This window comes from Apium graveolens, chromosome 2 (assembly GCF_009905375.1).
Source record: "Apium graveolens cultivar Ventura chromosome 2, ASM990537v1, whole genome shotgun sequence".
NCBI classification, from domain to species: domain Eukaryota; kingdom Viridiplantae; phylum Streptophyta; class Magnoliopsida; order Apiales; family Apiaceae; genus Apium; species Apium graveolens.
Window position 1 is genome coordinate 87,804 of NC_133648.1, and position 16,958 is coordinate 104,761.

Here is a 16,958-nt window from a genome sequence, read left to right on the forward strand (position 1 = left end):
GCAATTTAGTGTATATTTATCTCTAACAATATTTTTTATACTCACTCTTTATTCAATTTTATATTATTAAAAATAATTTGAAGTCATTAAAGTACAAAATAAAATAAAAGAGAGAGAGTATATCTTACTGATTTACATAGTAGAGGTTCTTAGAGCAACCGCATCGTTGGGGTCACTTCCCCTGCCCCTACCGACATAATTTGCCACCTCACCCCGAAGTGGGTTTGTGGAAAAAATGACCCCAATCCATCCGGTGCAAAGCCTACTTTCCACATTTTGTAGGGCCTCTAATATTATTATGATGATATATATTTAATAAAATGATTTTAAATTTGCTTTGTTAATATTAAAATTGTAATAATTAAATTAAAGTGATTAAAAATTTTAAAAATATTATTAAATTAAAAAACATGTCCCAATAATTAAATACATCATATTATTAAAAATCATGAAATAAAAAAGAGCATACAAGAAAATATTAAATTTAAACGTTATAATAAAAAAATTAATGATTCTCATGAAACTGCGAGATATGCTCAACCAAGTCATTTTGTAGCTGACGATGTGCTCGTTTATCACGCATCTGCATACTATTTTGAATATATGTTTCATACGGCACATAAGGTTCTTCACCTAAGTTTGGTTGTGATACGCCATTTGTTGCATCAACATAAGTTGGTAATGGACCAAATCGAGTGGCACATGTGTCCCTTTCATTTTCGACAATCATTATGATGCATGCCCTCATAATTCTCCCAAGATCCACTTTGTCCCAAAAGCGTGTCGGATCACATATAATTTCAACACGGGACTGTAACACACTAAACGCTCGTTCAACATCTTTTCGTTGGCTTTCTTGATATTTTGAAAATAATTTTCTTTTCTCACCTTGTGGACGTGGTATTGTTTTAACGAATGTTGCCCATTCTGGATATATTCCATTTGTTAAGTAATATCCCATATTATAATTGTTTCCGTTGATAGTATAATTTACCTTTGGAGCACGACCTTGTAGCACATCATCAAATATTGGTGACCGATCTAAAATATTTATGTCATTATTTGATCCAACAACTCCAAAAAATACATGTCATATCTATAGATCAGATGAAGCAACCGCTTCCAGTATAATTGTTGCGACTCATTTACGACCATTCATGAACATTCCTTTCCATGCTTTTGGACAATTTTATCATTGACAATGCATGCAATTAATGTTGCCCATCATACCAGGAAAGCCACGAGCCTCACTGTAATACCCTGTAATTTTTGGAATTCGATTAATAATAGAATAATAGTTATCAAAGGATTAAAATTTGATAAAGACTAGGATTTAAGATTGAATTAGACCAATGAGCCTAAAATTTGGATCAGATTCTAATATGGATAACTTGTAGGTCAAGATATAGGGTTTTGTATCGTTATAAATAGATCATATTCATCTTTCTCGTTTTTATTCATAAAATTCGTAGGGCTCTTCTCGACATAAATCAGCAGTCTTGTAAAATTCGTAGAAAATTCATCGTAAGTCAGAATTCAGTGATCCTGGACTTTTAGGAAATCTCTTTTCGTTCTCTACAACTTTCGTGTTTCGTATTTTTCAAGATAACGTCGTCTAGAGGGTCAAAAAGGCTATATTCAGATCTGGTCAGGCTTTGAGATAAGTTTTCGATCGATCCTGCTAGTGTTTTCGAAATTGTGTCTTATGTGTATATATTTGATTATCGAAACATGGGCTAAGTGATGATATATTTGAAAGTATTATATGTTACAAGTATACGTATTATTGTATCTCTGTGGTATCTAGACGATAATTTTGGATCTCTGATTTGTGTCATGATTTGTGAAAATATCGAATAAGAACTTATGACCGTAGTCATCGGATTGTAGTGACAATTTTCAGAAAATTTAGGACCGTTATCACCGGGTTGTAGTGGTCGTTGCATGGATTATGGATTTTGAATTATTGTTATTTATGTGCTATGTGTATCGAATAAGAATAAGAATGTGTATCGAAAGTGTTTGTTTCGTATGTCGTTATCGTATCGTATATATCATTATACTTTGTGTATATGTTACTTGGCCTACTAGTTTGATCAATTGTTTTCTTGCTGGGCTGTATAGCTCATTACTTACAATTTCAGGTTTCGCCTAAGATTTCGAGTTGGATAGCATTGAAGTTCGAGGATCTTAGGATTGGAGTATATTAACTTCAGGACTTCCGCTTTTAGCTGCGTTTTTGTAATTGTGACCTTTGTAATTGAATTTTGGATTAGTAAATTGTATCTTCTTTTAGTTTTTGTATTTAGAATTAATAGTCCGGAAGTGCGGGCTGTTGCAGTTGGTGTCAAGAGCAGGTTGTTCTTCGAAGTGTATTAGATATGGGACTAGTACATTCTCTAGGATGCGTTCCTCTGGACCATAATTTAAGTTTGACCTATAGAGATTATGGAGCGTAGACATATAAGATTGTTGTGAATTTGGGGACCAAATTCTTTTTAAGGAGGGTAATATGTAATATCCTATAATTTTTGGAATTCAATTAATAATATAATAATAGTTATCAAAGGATTAAAATTCGATAAAGACTAGGATTTAAAATTGAATTAGACCAATGAACCTAAAATTTGGATCAGATTCTAATATGGATAACGTGTAGGTTAAGTTATAGGATTTTGTATCGTTATAAATAGATCATATTCATCTTCCTCGTTTTTATTCATAAAATTCGTAGGGCTCTTCTCGACATAAATCAGCACTCTTGTAAAATTCGTAGAAAATTCATCGTAAGTTAGAATTCAGTGATCCTGGAATTTTCGGAAAGCTCTTTTCGTTCTCTACAAGTTTCGTGTTTTCCAAGATAACGTCGCCTAGAGGGTCAAAAAGGCTATATTCAGATCTGGTCAGGTTTTGAGGTAAGTACTTTTTGACTTACTTTTATTTTTGGGAAAAATTTTGATACTCTGATTTTCGAATTTCGTATAAGGTATAATAATTTTGTTTCGAACTGTATAAAAAATAAGATACGAGAATCTTTTGAAACCTAGTCTCTACGTTTTCGAACCCATTCGTAATTTACGTTATAGTTCCGGAACTAGCCTTAGATACCTTTAGTAGGCGCACGAGTGTGCAACTTTAGATACCTATTAAGGGCGCGTAATTATTGAACTTTAGATGCCGACCACTGGCAAAGTGTGGTATAAAAAATAAGAATTAGATGCCGGCTACTGGCAAAATGTGGCCGTAGATCAAGACTGTGGTATTTATAAGAATTATGGTTTCGTTCTGTTTTATTCTGTTATAACCTGTTATAAATCTGCTTTATTCAGTTTTAAATTCTGAAATTTAAAATATAAAATTTTGGGTTGGATCTATTCTTTTAGAAATTTTTTTACAAACTTATTATTGTTTGAAAAAAATCATTTTATTTAAAACACCCATTGTTTTTCGGTTAAATAGTTAGTCAATTTGTACTTGTTGAGTTGTGTAGCTCACCCCTTTTAACATTTCAGGTTAGGAATTTGGAGCATATTAAGAATAAGGAATGTGAACTATGTGAATATTTGTGCTGCTTAGTTTCATGCTATTTGAATTAGAACAAAGACTTTATTTTTAGAGAATAAATTTGATTATCTGTTTAGACAATTATTATCGGATTTGTGGAGCTGCGTCTCCGTTTTTATGATTTTTATCATTGAGTTTGACCGCTGCTTTGACCTTCGTGATATATTTGAATTATTGAATTAGAATCTATTTTATTTAAGTTTTGGTATTTAAAATTAATAGTCCGGATATGCGGGCTGTTACACTCACCCATCTATAATAGACGTTGCATGTTATTTGAGTTCGGTTTTCATAAGTATTCACCCTCAAAAATCGTAATTACATTGGATACGAATTTCTTCAAGCATTCAACCGCAGTACTCTCTCCAATACGAACATAATCATCAACAACATCAACAGATACACCGTACGCCAACATACGCATTGCGGCAATGCATTTTTGTAAAGGTGGTATACCTTTTCTTCCCACTGCATCAATCCTCTGTTGAAAGTATGTATCAAAATTTGAAATAACATCCACAATACGAAGAAATACATGTCTTAGATCAATAATATTTTCGTGACCAAAGGCAGAGACTTGGGTTTCGGGAGAATTTTGAAAATTGATAGGTGTTTGTTGCGGAGGAAATGGAAACTAATATAGAGAATTTTGAGGATATGAAAATGGAAATTGAGAATTTTGAGAATGTGAAAATTGGTATTGAGAATTCGGATTTTGAGAATTAAAGGTTAAATTTTGTGGATTTGGAAAATAAGGATTTGAATATGGATATAGAAATTGAGGGTTTGGATTCTGAGGATTTGAATTTTAATTTGAAGATGGGGTAATATTTGGATTCATCTTTTGCTAATAATTTTTTGTGAAGGAATGTGAATAATAGGGATTTGAGAATTAGTATTTATGAATTTTCATTAAAAATGTGCATGAACGGTTGGTTGCAATTGCAATTTACACAGAGATGTTACTACTGTAAAAATGCTGCAATCTTGACACTCTTAAAACACTCTGCCTGTGTTTTAAAACGAAAAGAATGAACAATGTAGTCATCTTTTACATACAGCTCACTTAGCTGCTTCAAGTCTTTTGATCAAAAAGTCATGGTGTATGAGACTGTACCAGTGTCACTTGATAAACACCTCACTCAACATTGTCAGCAGGTGTTGATGCTTCTGCAAATATGCTGCATAATTATTATTTTTGCTTAACAAAAGATTAGATAAAACCAAAGAGAAGCTGTACTGAGAAATAGAACAAGATCTATAGTACAAAACTTCAGTCTAGCCAAACTTTAACTACACCAAGTCACACCATCACAGAAACAAAACTGGATACTAAGACTACCTGCCAAAGACTACAACAGAGTAGTAATCACCGATGTTTTCCTTAACCAATGTCTTAATGTTTCTAATAATCGACAAAGTGCCCATGAGAGAGAGAGGGAGAGAGAGGGAGAGAGAGAGAGAGAGAGAGAGAGAGAGAGAGAGAGAGACTCACGACGATTCAGTCTTTTCCTAGCAGCCCATGAGCACTTGTATTTACTATTTAGTAGTCCAGAACCTTTTGTTTTTAAGCAAACACTTCAAAAACCATTGTGTCCAGATATGCTGCCGTATTCTTCATGCGAGATATCAGTGTTCCTCATTGATATTTCACTTAACTCGTACCTCCATTTTACTTGTAAACCGCAGCTTTACTTCTGTAAACATGATTCACCATAGTTCTGGCATTGTCCTGGGTGCAAAGCAAACAGAACACGTATTAACGGAGTTAAAAGCCTCGCTTATGTTATGGTCCTCTTTCTAACCACGAGTCTATTAATCTCACAAGCTCTCTTCTGTTGTATAATTTTCAAGCCTGAACAAAGGTACATGCTATGTTATACTAAATAACTCTACCATCTAGCTGTAAAGATCAGGTGACTAGTACTTCTTACCTTTCCGTGAAGGGACTCATCTTCTGTAGGTGGCTGCTCGTTCTTGTTGCATCTTCTACGAGCACTTCCAAGAGGAGAGCAACTTTTAAAGATTATATATTCTTTTTAGGTCAACTGCCATCTCTGTACATACTATTGGGCGAAATGCCTCTGCAACGACCATATATACATAAAAGAACTGATCCTGATCAGTCCTTAACATTAACTAAAACAGATGTAGAAGTAATCAACCCTATAGGCTATAGCAGCATTCTGCTCCTCTGATAGTTATTAGCCGAGAAGCACAGAGGCTTGACTTCTGTATTCATTTGAATGTGTCATCAACCTGGATAGAAGGTATTCTGGCATTTGAAAGCTTGAACCTAAGCCAAAGTCCCAAACTATTACTATAATCTAATTATACGTATCTCACATAAAACGTTAAAGAATAGTTCTGAACTACTCAAAAGCGCTCCAAAAGATAAGGAATCAAGAAACATGATGAACCTCGGTCTCATGAACAGATGTCAACAGAAGATATATGCAACCATCGCGGCTATAAATAATCTGCACCATTTGTCTAAAGAAGGGTGAAAGGATGATGACAAATAATGAAATTACATTAACTGTATATTTTATTCATGAAAGACCTCCATTTTATCAAGGTTACCTCTGAGTGCAGAAATAACTGAGATTCTACTTGCATCGGTGGACATCTAAGTCCAACTGCACAACCTATATATAGTACATTGTATGACAAACTCGGAAGTTTCATCATAAACATATGTATAGCATTCATTGCAGTACAACAAAGGGGAAAAAATAGGCTTGTTCACTGCTACAGGGATATTAAACCAGCATTGCCTTGCACAGCTCTAATGCTTTATTGCGGCCAAGAAACTTCTCCACTATTATTAGTGCAAATTCCAAGGCAGATCCTGGTCCTTTGCTAGTTATTACATTTCCATCAACCACGGTCCTATGTTCAACCATACTTTTATCTGACAGCTTCTCGATCATTGGGGGAAATCCTGTTGCTTTTTTTCCCTGAAAATAGTAAAAAAACAAACATTTTTATCAGATAAATGAAGACAAACGGATAGTCACGAATCAACAAAATTACTCTATGCTCCTGGAAACATTTAAGCTCGTATTCATGTATATTCCCAGTTTTTCTTATGACAGCACCAAGCTACCTAGTCATATTGGTTTTGGAAAACATGGTCTGCTCATCTCTTCATCCGTTTCCTTTTCCTTTTCTAGGAAAAGAATTACATCAAATTAGGTCACAAGATGAGGAAACCCTTGCTATTACAGAAATTTATATGATAACTTTAATCTTTAAACATAATCCTATAATGTTTTGCAGTAAAACGCTAAGATGGTAAGAGACAATACTGTGAGTAAGCCATGTGGCTCCAGAACCCAACCAGGGGATGCACAGATAGCTCCATAAGGTCGATTCAGTTCCTTCTGCTTCTTTAGTAATCCGATGAGAGTTTCTGTGCTCGAGAACTTTTTAGCCCCAGGAAGTCCACCCTGCATATATGCAGAAGCAGAAATTAACTATAATTCTTGGTTTAATTAAAGATTTAAAAAATTTCTCATACTTTAGATATGACATAACACTTACTGGCAACACAATCAAATCATACTGAAATTTGGCAGCATCACCAATGAGCATATCTGCTACTATTTTCACTTTTCGTCTAGCCGACACTTCCAAAGTATCTTCAACTGATGCAACTGTAACAGTTGCTTTAGCTCGTCGCAGTACATCGATGATTGAAAGGGCTTCCATCTCCTCAGAATCATTAGCTATAGGTACAAGAACCTGATTCAAAGAATTAAAACCATTGATCAGCCAGATGAATATACACACATTAATATGATCGTGCTAGACTTGCACAACACAAACAGATGAAGTGCGCATACCATAAGTTTAATGCCTGAGTTTATGCGTAAATGTGTGTGTCTAAACTTTTCAGTAGTATATTTCCCTACTTTAATGTGTCTGTCGTCGCATCTTGAAGAGAAAATTTGAACAGATTCAATAAACAGGCTGGGAATAAAGCACTAACATTATGGTGACTAGTACTTAAATTCTTACAGAGAAAATTTGAACAGATTCAATTAACAGTCTGGAAATAAAGCACTAACATTATGGTGACTAGTACTTAAATTACACTTGCATACAAGTAATACCTTGGGACAATCACTGTAAGTCCATGGGATTGAATTTAGCTCCGCCACAGTATATTCATCTCCAGGATTGGAATGCATAACCTGATCAGAATGTATAGAGCATCGTCAAAGAATCTCTTAATAGAAGATTAAAAAAAAAGATGAGCCTAATAAAGATACGCCATACCATATCACAAAAAAGAATCTGGCATAAAATACATTAGTGTGACCCAAAACCTTTAAACGAACTGGTTTCAATGGAAATTATAAGAGCTTAGGATTCACTCTTTTCAAATGTTGTCAGGTTCTTTCTTTTAAGTCTGACATCTTATCGGCATCCAATTAACAAGATTCTAACTCACTTTGCAAGACATATGAGCGAAGGCCGGAGGGAACCTGCAATTTTCCAAAAGATTTTTCTCTATCTACAGAAAGGTAAGACGATATCTAAATAATTGAGAAAACTTGCAAAAGAAATATAATTTTGATTTATTAATACCACAAGTTATATTTTAGTCTTAAATTCTCACTCAACATATTATTCAATAGTTAGAAAATTTCGTTTGCAGAGGAGTTAAGGAACCTATCAAAACCAAGAGGGGCATGAGCACAGAACTCGAGCAGGATTATCCGTAAATACATGAAAGTGGAAGGCAATATTGCAGGATAACTAAGAAGAAATGACCAGAAAACGAAGTACCAGTGGTCCTCTAACTTCATCAGCTTTTTCTTTCCCGAACAGACGCTCTACTAAAGCAATACCAAGCTCCATAGTGGTTCCAGGTCCACGACTAGTTATAACGTTCCCATCCTGCACGACTCGTGATTCCACTGTGGTTGCATAAGCAGACAGCTGCTCCATCACTGATGGATGGCAAGTTGCCTGTCCAAAAGCAAGCATCTAAATGACTACAAATTTAATAATCAAGGAAATTGCGACTCTAATATACATCATACAATCGGAATGTAGCACAAAGTGAGCATATCAAAGTATTACTTTTAATCCCTTCAACAAGCCCCATGGTCCAAGAACCACAGCTGGAGCTGCACATATTGCAGCACAAAGTCGTCCCTCTTCAGCCTGCTTCTTTACCATGCTTTCCAAAATCGCGCAGTCTCTAAGATTGGCTGCACCCGGCATTCCACCCTGTACCAAATAAGTGGAAACATTTAGTAGTCAAGCTGATGATTAATCCTGCCTAGATTGTCCCAAAATGTGAAAATCCCAAATCACTTAAGTCTGTGAATCATATTCATATAAAACATACTATCTTTTAGAATACATGAGAATTAAAATACAGCAATTACATAAACTATCATTGTTAAAGTATACTTGCAAATAATCAATACTAAAACAATACAAAAATATCCAATTTTCCAATTACATCTGCCTAGCAACTTTTAAAACCTTCTGTTGAGGCAATTTTCATATCCAGAGTTAACCGAAGCAGAACAGTTCAAATCTACGTGCTGAACGTAGCTTTTAGAAGGTAAAAACAAACACCAATCTAAACATTAACATGGTCCATTATCGAAATTTGAAAAAGGTACTAAAATCTATTATACAATTGCAATTTCCTAAGATAATTTTTACATATAATAAAGAGTCACTCATTGCAAATTTACATATAATAAAGAGTCACTCATTGCAAATTTGACTCAAAGTGATCATCAATTAACTTAACTTGTTCATTCCGATAAATATGAAAATTGAAATTAACTAAAATTGGTAAATTGTAACATACGATTGTAGAGCTCGTTTTGGGCTTCAATATGCTTACTAAAACTTTCTATTTGCCTCACCGAATCTTGATGAAATCTGATTTTGATTCTTCCTACTTGAGTTATTTTTGAGATTTTGAAGATTAAAAACGAGATTTCATCATGATTTCATGAGTCAAATAACAAGTTTTAATAACCATATTGAAGCTGCGAATGAGCCATATCCTCACGTGTTAACATTTTTCGATTTTGGCTAATTTCAATTTTTGAGTTTAATGGAACAATCAAATTAAGTTAATTGTTGATCATTTTAGTCAAATTTGCAATGAGTGACCTAACTGAGTTTTCCGGACTCAATCAGTCACCTACTTATTTAACCCTATATAAAATCGCGTAAACGAGAGAAACATACAGGCAAGGCAATGAGATCATAACTAGTATCAACACAATCAGAAAGCAGAGCTTCAGCAACGATCCTAACACCATGCGCCGCGTAAATTCGAAGCTCTTTCTCCACAGAAGCCACCGTAACAAGAGTTTCAGCTCTGCGCAAAACATCGATGATCATGGCAGCCTCAACTGGCTCAGTGCCATTAGCGATCGGTACTAAAGCCTGTAACAACAAATAATCATACACGTAACATTAAAAATATAGCAACAATTAAAAAAAATATTGTCAATGTATTTGAAAATGTTTGAAAATGAGCTTAGCTTACTTTTGCAGTTCTTGGAGATGCCATGTTTACAGATATCCACAGTTAGTTTAGTATGGAGTTGTAGTCGTGGTTTACAAGACAACCACGAGCAAAGTAGTTTTTTTTTTTTTTACAAATATCGCTTATAACCTCACAAATGAGTATCTTTTCTCAGAAATCTCGGGGTGAGCGAGGATCGAACAAATGAATATAAGAGCAAAGTAGTTTGGTCCCCAAATAAAGATCCCCTTAAATTTTTTAAGCCCCAATTTAAGGGGTATAAAAGTTACCCCGTACCAACCATTTCTTTAGGGATGTACCTTCCAATTCTTTACTTTTCAAAATTTTCCAAAAATAATAAAGTTTTTATAATATAAAACCTAAACTCATCCACTGCTTACCTCCACTAAACTCACTTTATATATAAAATATTAATCAGTCCCACCACTTTACTCATTTTTTAAACTTTCCACCACTATTTTATCATTTTTTCTTAAACTCCTTATCCAAACCAAATGTAAATAAATGGTTGGGACGGAGGGAGTATAATTTTACATATTTTTTTAATTTTTTTTTAAAATTAAAAGTGAATATGAATACTTTTCTTCAGAAAAATAAAATTTTAAAAATAATTTATAAAATTATTATTTTTATTTATTTTAAAATATATGTAAAAAATCAAAGAAATTTATATTTTGGGACGGACAGAGTTTTTTATTTTTTTAGTAGCATAATAGCCTTGCTTGAACCTGGACTAATTATCCACCGCCATGAGTCCATGACACACGTGAAATCATGGTCCATGAACCCCCTACTGGACCCGTTCGACCCTACAAATTACGACCTTTCCTTTCTTTTGGCATTGTCAAATTGATAATTCATATACAAATCCGCCTCTATACGTATCCGGATTCGAAAATTTATATCGGTATTTGAATCCGAAAATGTTTTAAAGATAATATCCGGATTCGGATTCAGCGGATACTATCCGGATATTATCCAGATCCGAATCCGATTTTTAATTAGTTTTTTTATTTCAATATTAAAAATTCAAAATAATTATAAAATATATAGTAAACAAATATAAATTAAAATAAGAATTAAAGTTATTTAATCCTATTTTAATTTATTCAAAACATTATTTTTTATTTATCTTTTTAATATCTTTTTATTTATCTTTTAGCTAAATTAGTGAAAGTAGGGTAACATTCATCACACAAATAGTGAGTATGACTACTTTGATTTGTATGAATTTATGTATAAAAATTGGCATTTTCCTATTTTTATTTAATTTTTTAATTTATTTTACAAAGTAGTTAAAAATGGGGGAAAATAATAAAAAATGGAAAATTAGTGAAAGTAGGGTAACATTTATCACACAAATAGACTTGGAATTAATCAGCAGGTATTTTGAACAAAAGCAGTTTTATCTTAAGACTAGCAGGTTTATCTCGAACTACTTTTTAGTATTCGAACTATTTATTAACAAATATAGAAAAATTAATATCGAATTTATTCTAATTTGTTTTAGCAAGTATTTATATTTTTGAAAAAAATAATACCCCAAAATAATTTTTGGTTCGATAAGGAAACGTTGGCTCATTAAAAATCGAATAAAACGAATCGTTTAGAAAATATGGGTACACGTTGGCTCTTTGTGTTGGTTTCGTGTATATTTCGTGTACAGCACTCTCACACTCCGGCGCGCTCTCTCTCCGGCGGCACTCTTGTTCACTCTCCTCTCCTCTCAATTAGGTACGAAATCCCCAATTTTCATTTCAATTTTCAATTAGGTATTTTAATTGGTTTGGAATTGATTGCCGGAGCAAATGCATATTGATTAGGTATTTCAATTATTTGATTATATGAAGGTTGTTGTCGATAAGTTATGATGAGAAATTGATTTTCGGTGATAACAATTTGATGGATATTGAAAATTTATCTATTGAAGTTTGTATATTCGAATCGGTAAAATAGAAATTTAAAGGAGATGTTGCGTATTGATTTGATGCGATGACAAGTAGCTAAGGAGGTAGTAATCGGTTTGCTTTGAATATTTGTTGGGATGCATTCTTGTGTTTTGTTTAATAAATTAAGTGATATGTATGATGGTATTTTAAGTCCACATTCTCAGTAAATCTCCGTAGAAACAACTCACAACATCAACAAACAGTTGCTTGAATGAGGTACACATCTCCTTGAAGAACTCTCTTCCGGGGAAAGGCCTGAAAGGCAAATTGGTAACAAGCATTTTCTACTCTAGAAATGCATTTCATTAATTGATATATATTAAACAAACGGCTCCGTTCAGAACGGCTCCGTTCTGACCTGAACGGCTCCGTTCTGACCTAAACCGCTCCGTAATCATACTTATCACTATGTACACGCCCGTCCAGCCACAGCAAGCTAAAAATTTTCAATTATGATGTGGACCTTGGTAGAAAAGAGGGAGCAAATTGTAGACAATTAAAGGATTTCAGTGCATACCTTGATATCAAAATCTTTTCATTTATGAACTATACACTTTGCCGCAAAATTTCTTCTCAAATCTTGTTCAGTGTAATCCACTTCACTCCTCTTCCTCCTTGTTCCACGAGCAGTTATCAATTCGCTGCGGAGGTGGAGGTCCCTTGTTTCATCAGTATCCCTTGTTTCATCAGTCATTTTCTTCCTTTGATATGTCTTTTTGATCGGAGGAGGTCGTCTCTTCTGTAAGGGCTGTAAGGGCTCAATGTGCGGCTCGGGCGCATACTCCTCTAAGGGGGATGTGAAATAATCTGATACGAATAAATATAAGAAGTTAGTCTTTGACATCCAATATTACAAAATAATAAAGGACATTAGAAGGAATGACAACAACCATTCAATTCTTTTTCCATTACAGGCCGCATCTCATCCCTTAATGCAGATGCATCTTCCGGATTGAACCACTCCCGGTCAAACTGAAATCAGACATACAGTATAGATTTTAAATGTGTGTTTATGAGTGTGTGAGAGAGAGAGAGATTAACTAAGTACCATTTGTAAATGTTCCATTTTGAATCTTAGAGGTGCCTGCTCAAGGAAAAGCCTCATCATGTGCATTACAAAATAAGCACAATCATGTGAATTCGGCTGTTGGGGAACCTGAGGGGGAATCAAGAAAGTTAAATTACAGAGAAACACAAAATTTAAGGCACTCCGGCGCATAGAGATTTTACCTCAACTACTTTTCTGCTAACACGTGGTATAGTTGTATTTGCTCCATTCATATTCTTCCACAATATTTCCAAAAACCTACATTAAAACTTTCAGATTATAAGACTGACTGCAGATATAGCCTACTCACTGCATATATAATCTATTACAAAGAATTAGTTAGCGAAAGGCCTCACTTCTTACCATTCAATTATATCGAACACTTCATTGCTATTGTGAGCTGACATCGAATCCATATGAAGAACAATTAGACCCAAGTTTTCTTCCTCGTGAAGGAAGCACACAATTGCTAAGCTATAATGGCGGCTGTGTATAATATAAAAAACAAAATTAAAAAAGTTGTTGAGCATGGAGGAAAATAGAACTTTTCATGCATTTTCTAGTCAGCTGCTTTAGTTACAAATGTTCTTCTGGGTATGATGACTAGTTAAATATTATTAGTTACAATTTTTCAAGAACGTTTTAATATGAATTTTAATAAAAATTAAAATTGTGAAATTAGATTTAATATAATTAATATAATTATAAAAACTTATTTTCTTACCATTACACCTTAGGCCGACCCCCGTTGTAATTAAAATATTAATTAGGTCAGAACGGAGGCGTTCATTTTAGAACGGAGGCGTTTGTTTAATATTGGAAATAAAAATTCATAAACTAATTTGGAATTTTTTTTTCTCAAAAGTGGACAAGTATTATGGAACGGACGGAGTAATTCTCTTAACAATCATGTGATTTTTATGAGACTTTTACATGTGTTCAATTCTAAAATGACATTTATAAAAAAACGACGCCGGTCTTTAATGTGTCTTTTTATGCATTTTCTAGTCAGCTGCTTTAGTTACAAATGTTCTTCTGGGTATGATGACTAGTTAAATATTATTAGTTACAATTTTTCAAGAACGTTTTAATATGAATTTTAATAAAAATTAAAATTGTGAAATTAGATTTACACCTTAGGCCGACACCCGTTGTAATTAAAATATTGAAAATAAGTTTTTATAATTATATTAATTATATTAAATCTAATTTCACAATTTTAATTTTTATTGTGGTTTTGCCCCGAAATCGCATGTCTTCGATTTTGAAAATTGAAAACCACAACCGCAATTGAACCGTTGGTTTTGATTTCGGTTTTAAAAAACTTGGTTTGGTTTTTAACGGTTCATAAATACATTATAAGACTTTATACAATTTTATCATTTAGCAAAAAAAAAAGAATATGATTGATACACGCGGGGAATATTGAAAAAAAAAAGATTGATTGATTTTTTTTATTAAATATGTTAATATTAGTTAAATATTATCTTTATCACATACACCATTTTTGTACATGTTTTAAAATGTTTGTGTTAGAATTGAACACAAACATATAATTTGATCTCCGCAACATTATTTCCTCTTGCTGCTGTAAATCAAATATCTTTTTCTCAAAGCTAGTTAGTTTGAAGCTAAGCTGCCCATTTCCAGTTTCTTTTCTCGAGATTTGATCAAAACTATTCTTGATGTCAGCTAGTAATTTCCCCTTCAAGACTTGATGCCACTCCATCTCCTGCAATTGCCCTTACTCCCACTGAGGTTGTTGAAAGAACAAATGGCTACTTGCAAAAGACAACATGCAAGGAACCTTGGAGAAATTTCATAAGTGGATTTAATGTTGAATGAGCTAGTGTTAGCAAATAAAAGAAAAAAGGTAGAAATCAAAGGGTTGAAAAAAGAGAAATTGGTTTTAATCGACGAAAGGGATTGCTTGATCAAAGAGGTTAGGAGATTGGAATCCATGAACTGAGAGAGGACCCCTACTAGTTAGTAAGGGTTCAACAGTTGGGTTTGTGATTTGGACCCCTGGTGGGATTCGGATCCGCTAAAAAAATATCTGAAAATTTTTAACGGATTCGGATACGGATATGGATTTAATACTATGTAAACGATTAATGATAATCATGTGTTTATTATCGAGTAAATAATGCTAATCATGCGATTATTATTGAATATATATTATTTTATATAAATAATATTATTCGCTTGTTACTGGATCGGATCCTTACCGGATCAGATATTTTTTTGATGGAACCATATTCGTTATTTTTTTGATGGAACCATATTCGCTGGATCGGATCGAATCGGATTGGGTCGGATCTCCGATCTATTGGGAGGCAGACGCAAAACTAAATATTTATTAATTAAAGTGATTAAAATTCAAAACATGAGATTGACAATATTTTTTTAATAAATTCAAATATTTAAAATTAGAACGAGCTTGTTCGGTGAAATAAGGATGATTAGCATAACATTGACAATATTAATTAACAAAATAATATTGATAATTAAATTAAAATAATATAATTTGATAGGGAATAATATTATTACAAATTAACAAAGTAGCATAACATTTTGTTAAACTATATGTAATATAATATAATATAATAATTGTTAAACAATTAAAGAACATTGAATGAATGATTTTGAAATTATTCAAATAAGGGAAAACGAATACACACATCGCTCACACAATCCTCACACACATCGCTCTCAATTCAGCTCTCTCTCTCTTTCTGTGTGTGTGTGGTACTCTCTCTCTCTCCCTCTCCCTCTCCCTCTCCCTCTCCCTCTCTCTCACACGCATGTTAGTGAAATTGAAAATTTGTGTTGGTTTGTGCTTTTTGGCTGTTAAATGTGTAATTGGTGTTAATGGCTTCTTGGGCTTGAAGTGCCCTTGAGAGCTTCTTGGGATTTTTGATTATATGTATGTATGTATGTATGTATATGTGTATTTTCAAGATTTGAGTTTTCGATTTTTGGAGATTTTTGTTTATGGTAGTGCTAATGATTGTATTGTGCTAATGGTGTGCTTAACTGCGAGGAATTTGAAAAACATGTATTGTGATGATGTTTTAGTTTGTTAATTTTTCGGCTTTGATGGATTTACGTGTATCTTGATTTTAAATTTTTCGGCTTTGATGAAGTTGCAATAAATGATTTGGAATGGTTAATTCTTGATAATGTGAGCATGCGATTGTTGATGTAGAGTGGTGGTATTTATTGCAAAAATGGTATTCAGAAAATGAGTGATGGAAAGGGTTTCTTTCTGCGCTACAGGAGTTTATATATCTGGAAATACTTAAGTCATTGGGTTTAATAGATTGAACTTTTAGGTTAGGTTTAGTGATATTTAGGGTAACACTAGTTTTTTTAGCTATTAGATACCTGAGCTTCCAGTAGGCAAGTAGCAAACGTAGAAATAAGATATAACAAACATCTTTAAGGACGAAGTATCATATATTAACACTTGAAGTATTAATTTAGTTAAAGGAAATTAGGTTCGGTTGTATATGAATGACGGAATATTTATATAATTCATTCCAAACAATGTTGCATATTTATAAAATTAATTCCGTCCCATATTTAATATTTCCAAACAATATTTATCGAATATCGCATGATTATCATTAATGTCGTCCCATAGTTAAATTTATTGCACAGGCCACACAGCTTTCACGTGATATAAATGAAATTGTTGAACAAAAATTTTTATGCAGTAGTTTTGCTTTTGATTTCCATTTAGCAAGGTTGCATTTGCTTGTAAGTGTGTATCCTTGTATCTGAGAAGCTTTGTTATATGCTTGTGTTTGATGAAGTCAAATTTTTTTACCCTTTTACAGTTCACGTGCATCTCAATGGC

General features: G+C 33.3%; 2 protein-coding genes across 2 annotated transcripts; both read right to left on the bottom strand.

Moving 5' to 3' along the window:
• Positions 1–505: 505 nt before the first annotated feature.
• On the bottom strand, positions 506–3,988 carry LOC141706487 (uncharacterized). Its single transcript, XM_074509229.1, has 2 exons — positions 3,868–3,988; positions 506–1,041 (listed from the first exon to the last, which is right to left on the bottom strand). Exons 1-2 carry the CDS (start codon positions 3,986–3,988, stop codon positions 506–508), a joined length of 657 nt encoding a protein of 218 aa, XP_074365330.1.
• A 2,088-nt stretch (positions 3,989–6,076) lies between these two features.
• LOC141706531 (protein DJ-1 homolog B-like) lies at positions 6,077–10,228 on the bottom strand. The gene is made up of 8 exons (XM_074509260.1): positions 10,100–10,228; positions 9,796–9,996; positions 8,659–8,808; positions 8,362–8,544; positions 7,683–7,763; positions 7,111–7,311; positions 6,876–7,016; positions 6,077–6,524 (listed from the first exon to the last, which is right to left on the bottom strand). The coding sequence occupies exons 1-8, from the start codon at positions 10,121–10,123 to the stop codon at positions 6,327–6,329; spliced, it is 1,179 nt and encodes a 392-aa protein (XP_074365361.1). The 5' UTR covers positions 10,124–10,228; the 3' UTR covers positions 6,077–6,326.
• Between the last annotated feature and the right edge of the window lie 6,730 nt (positions 10,229–16,958).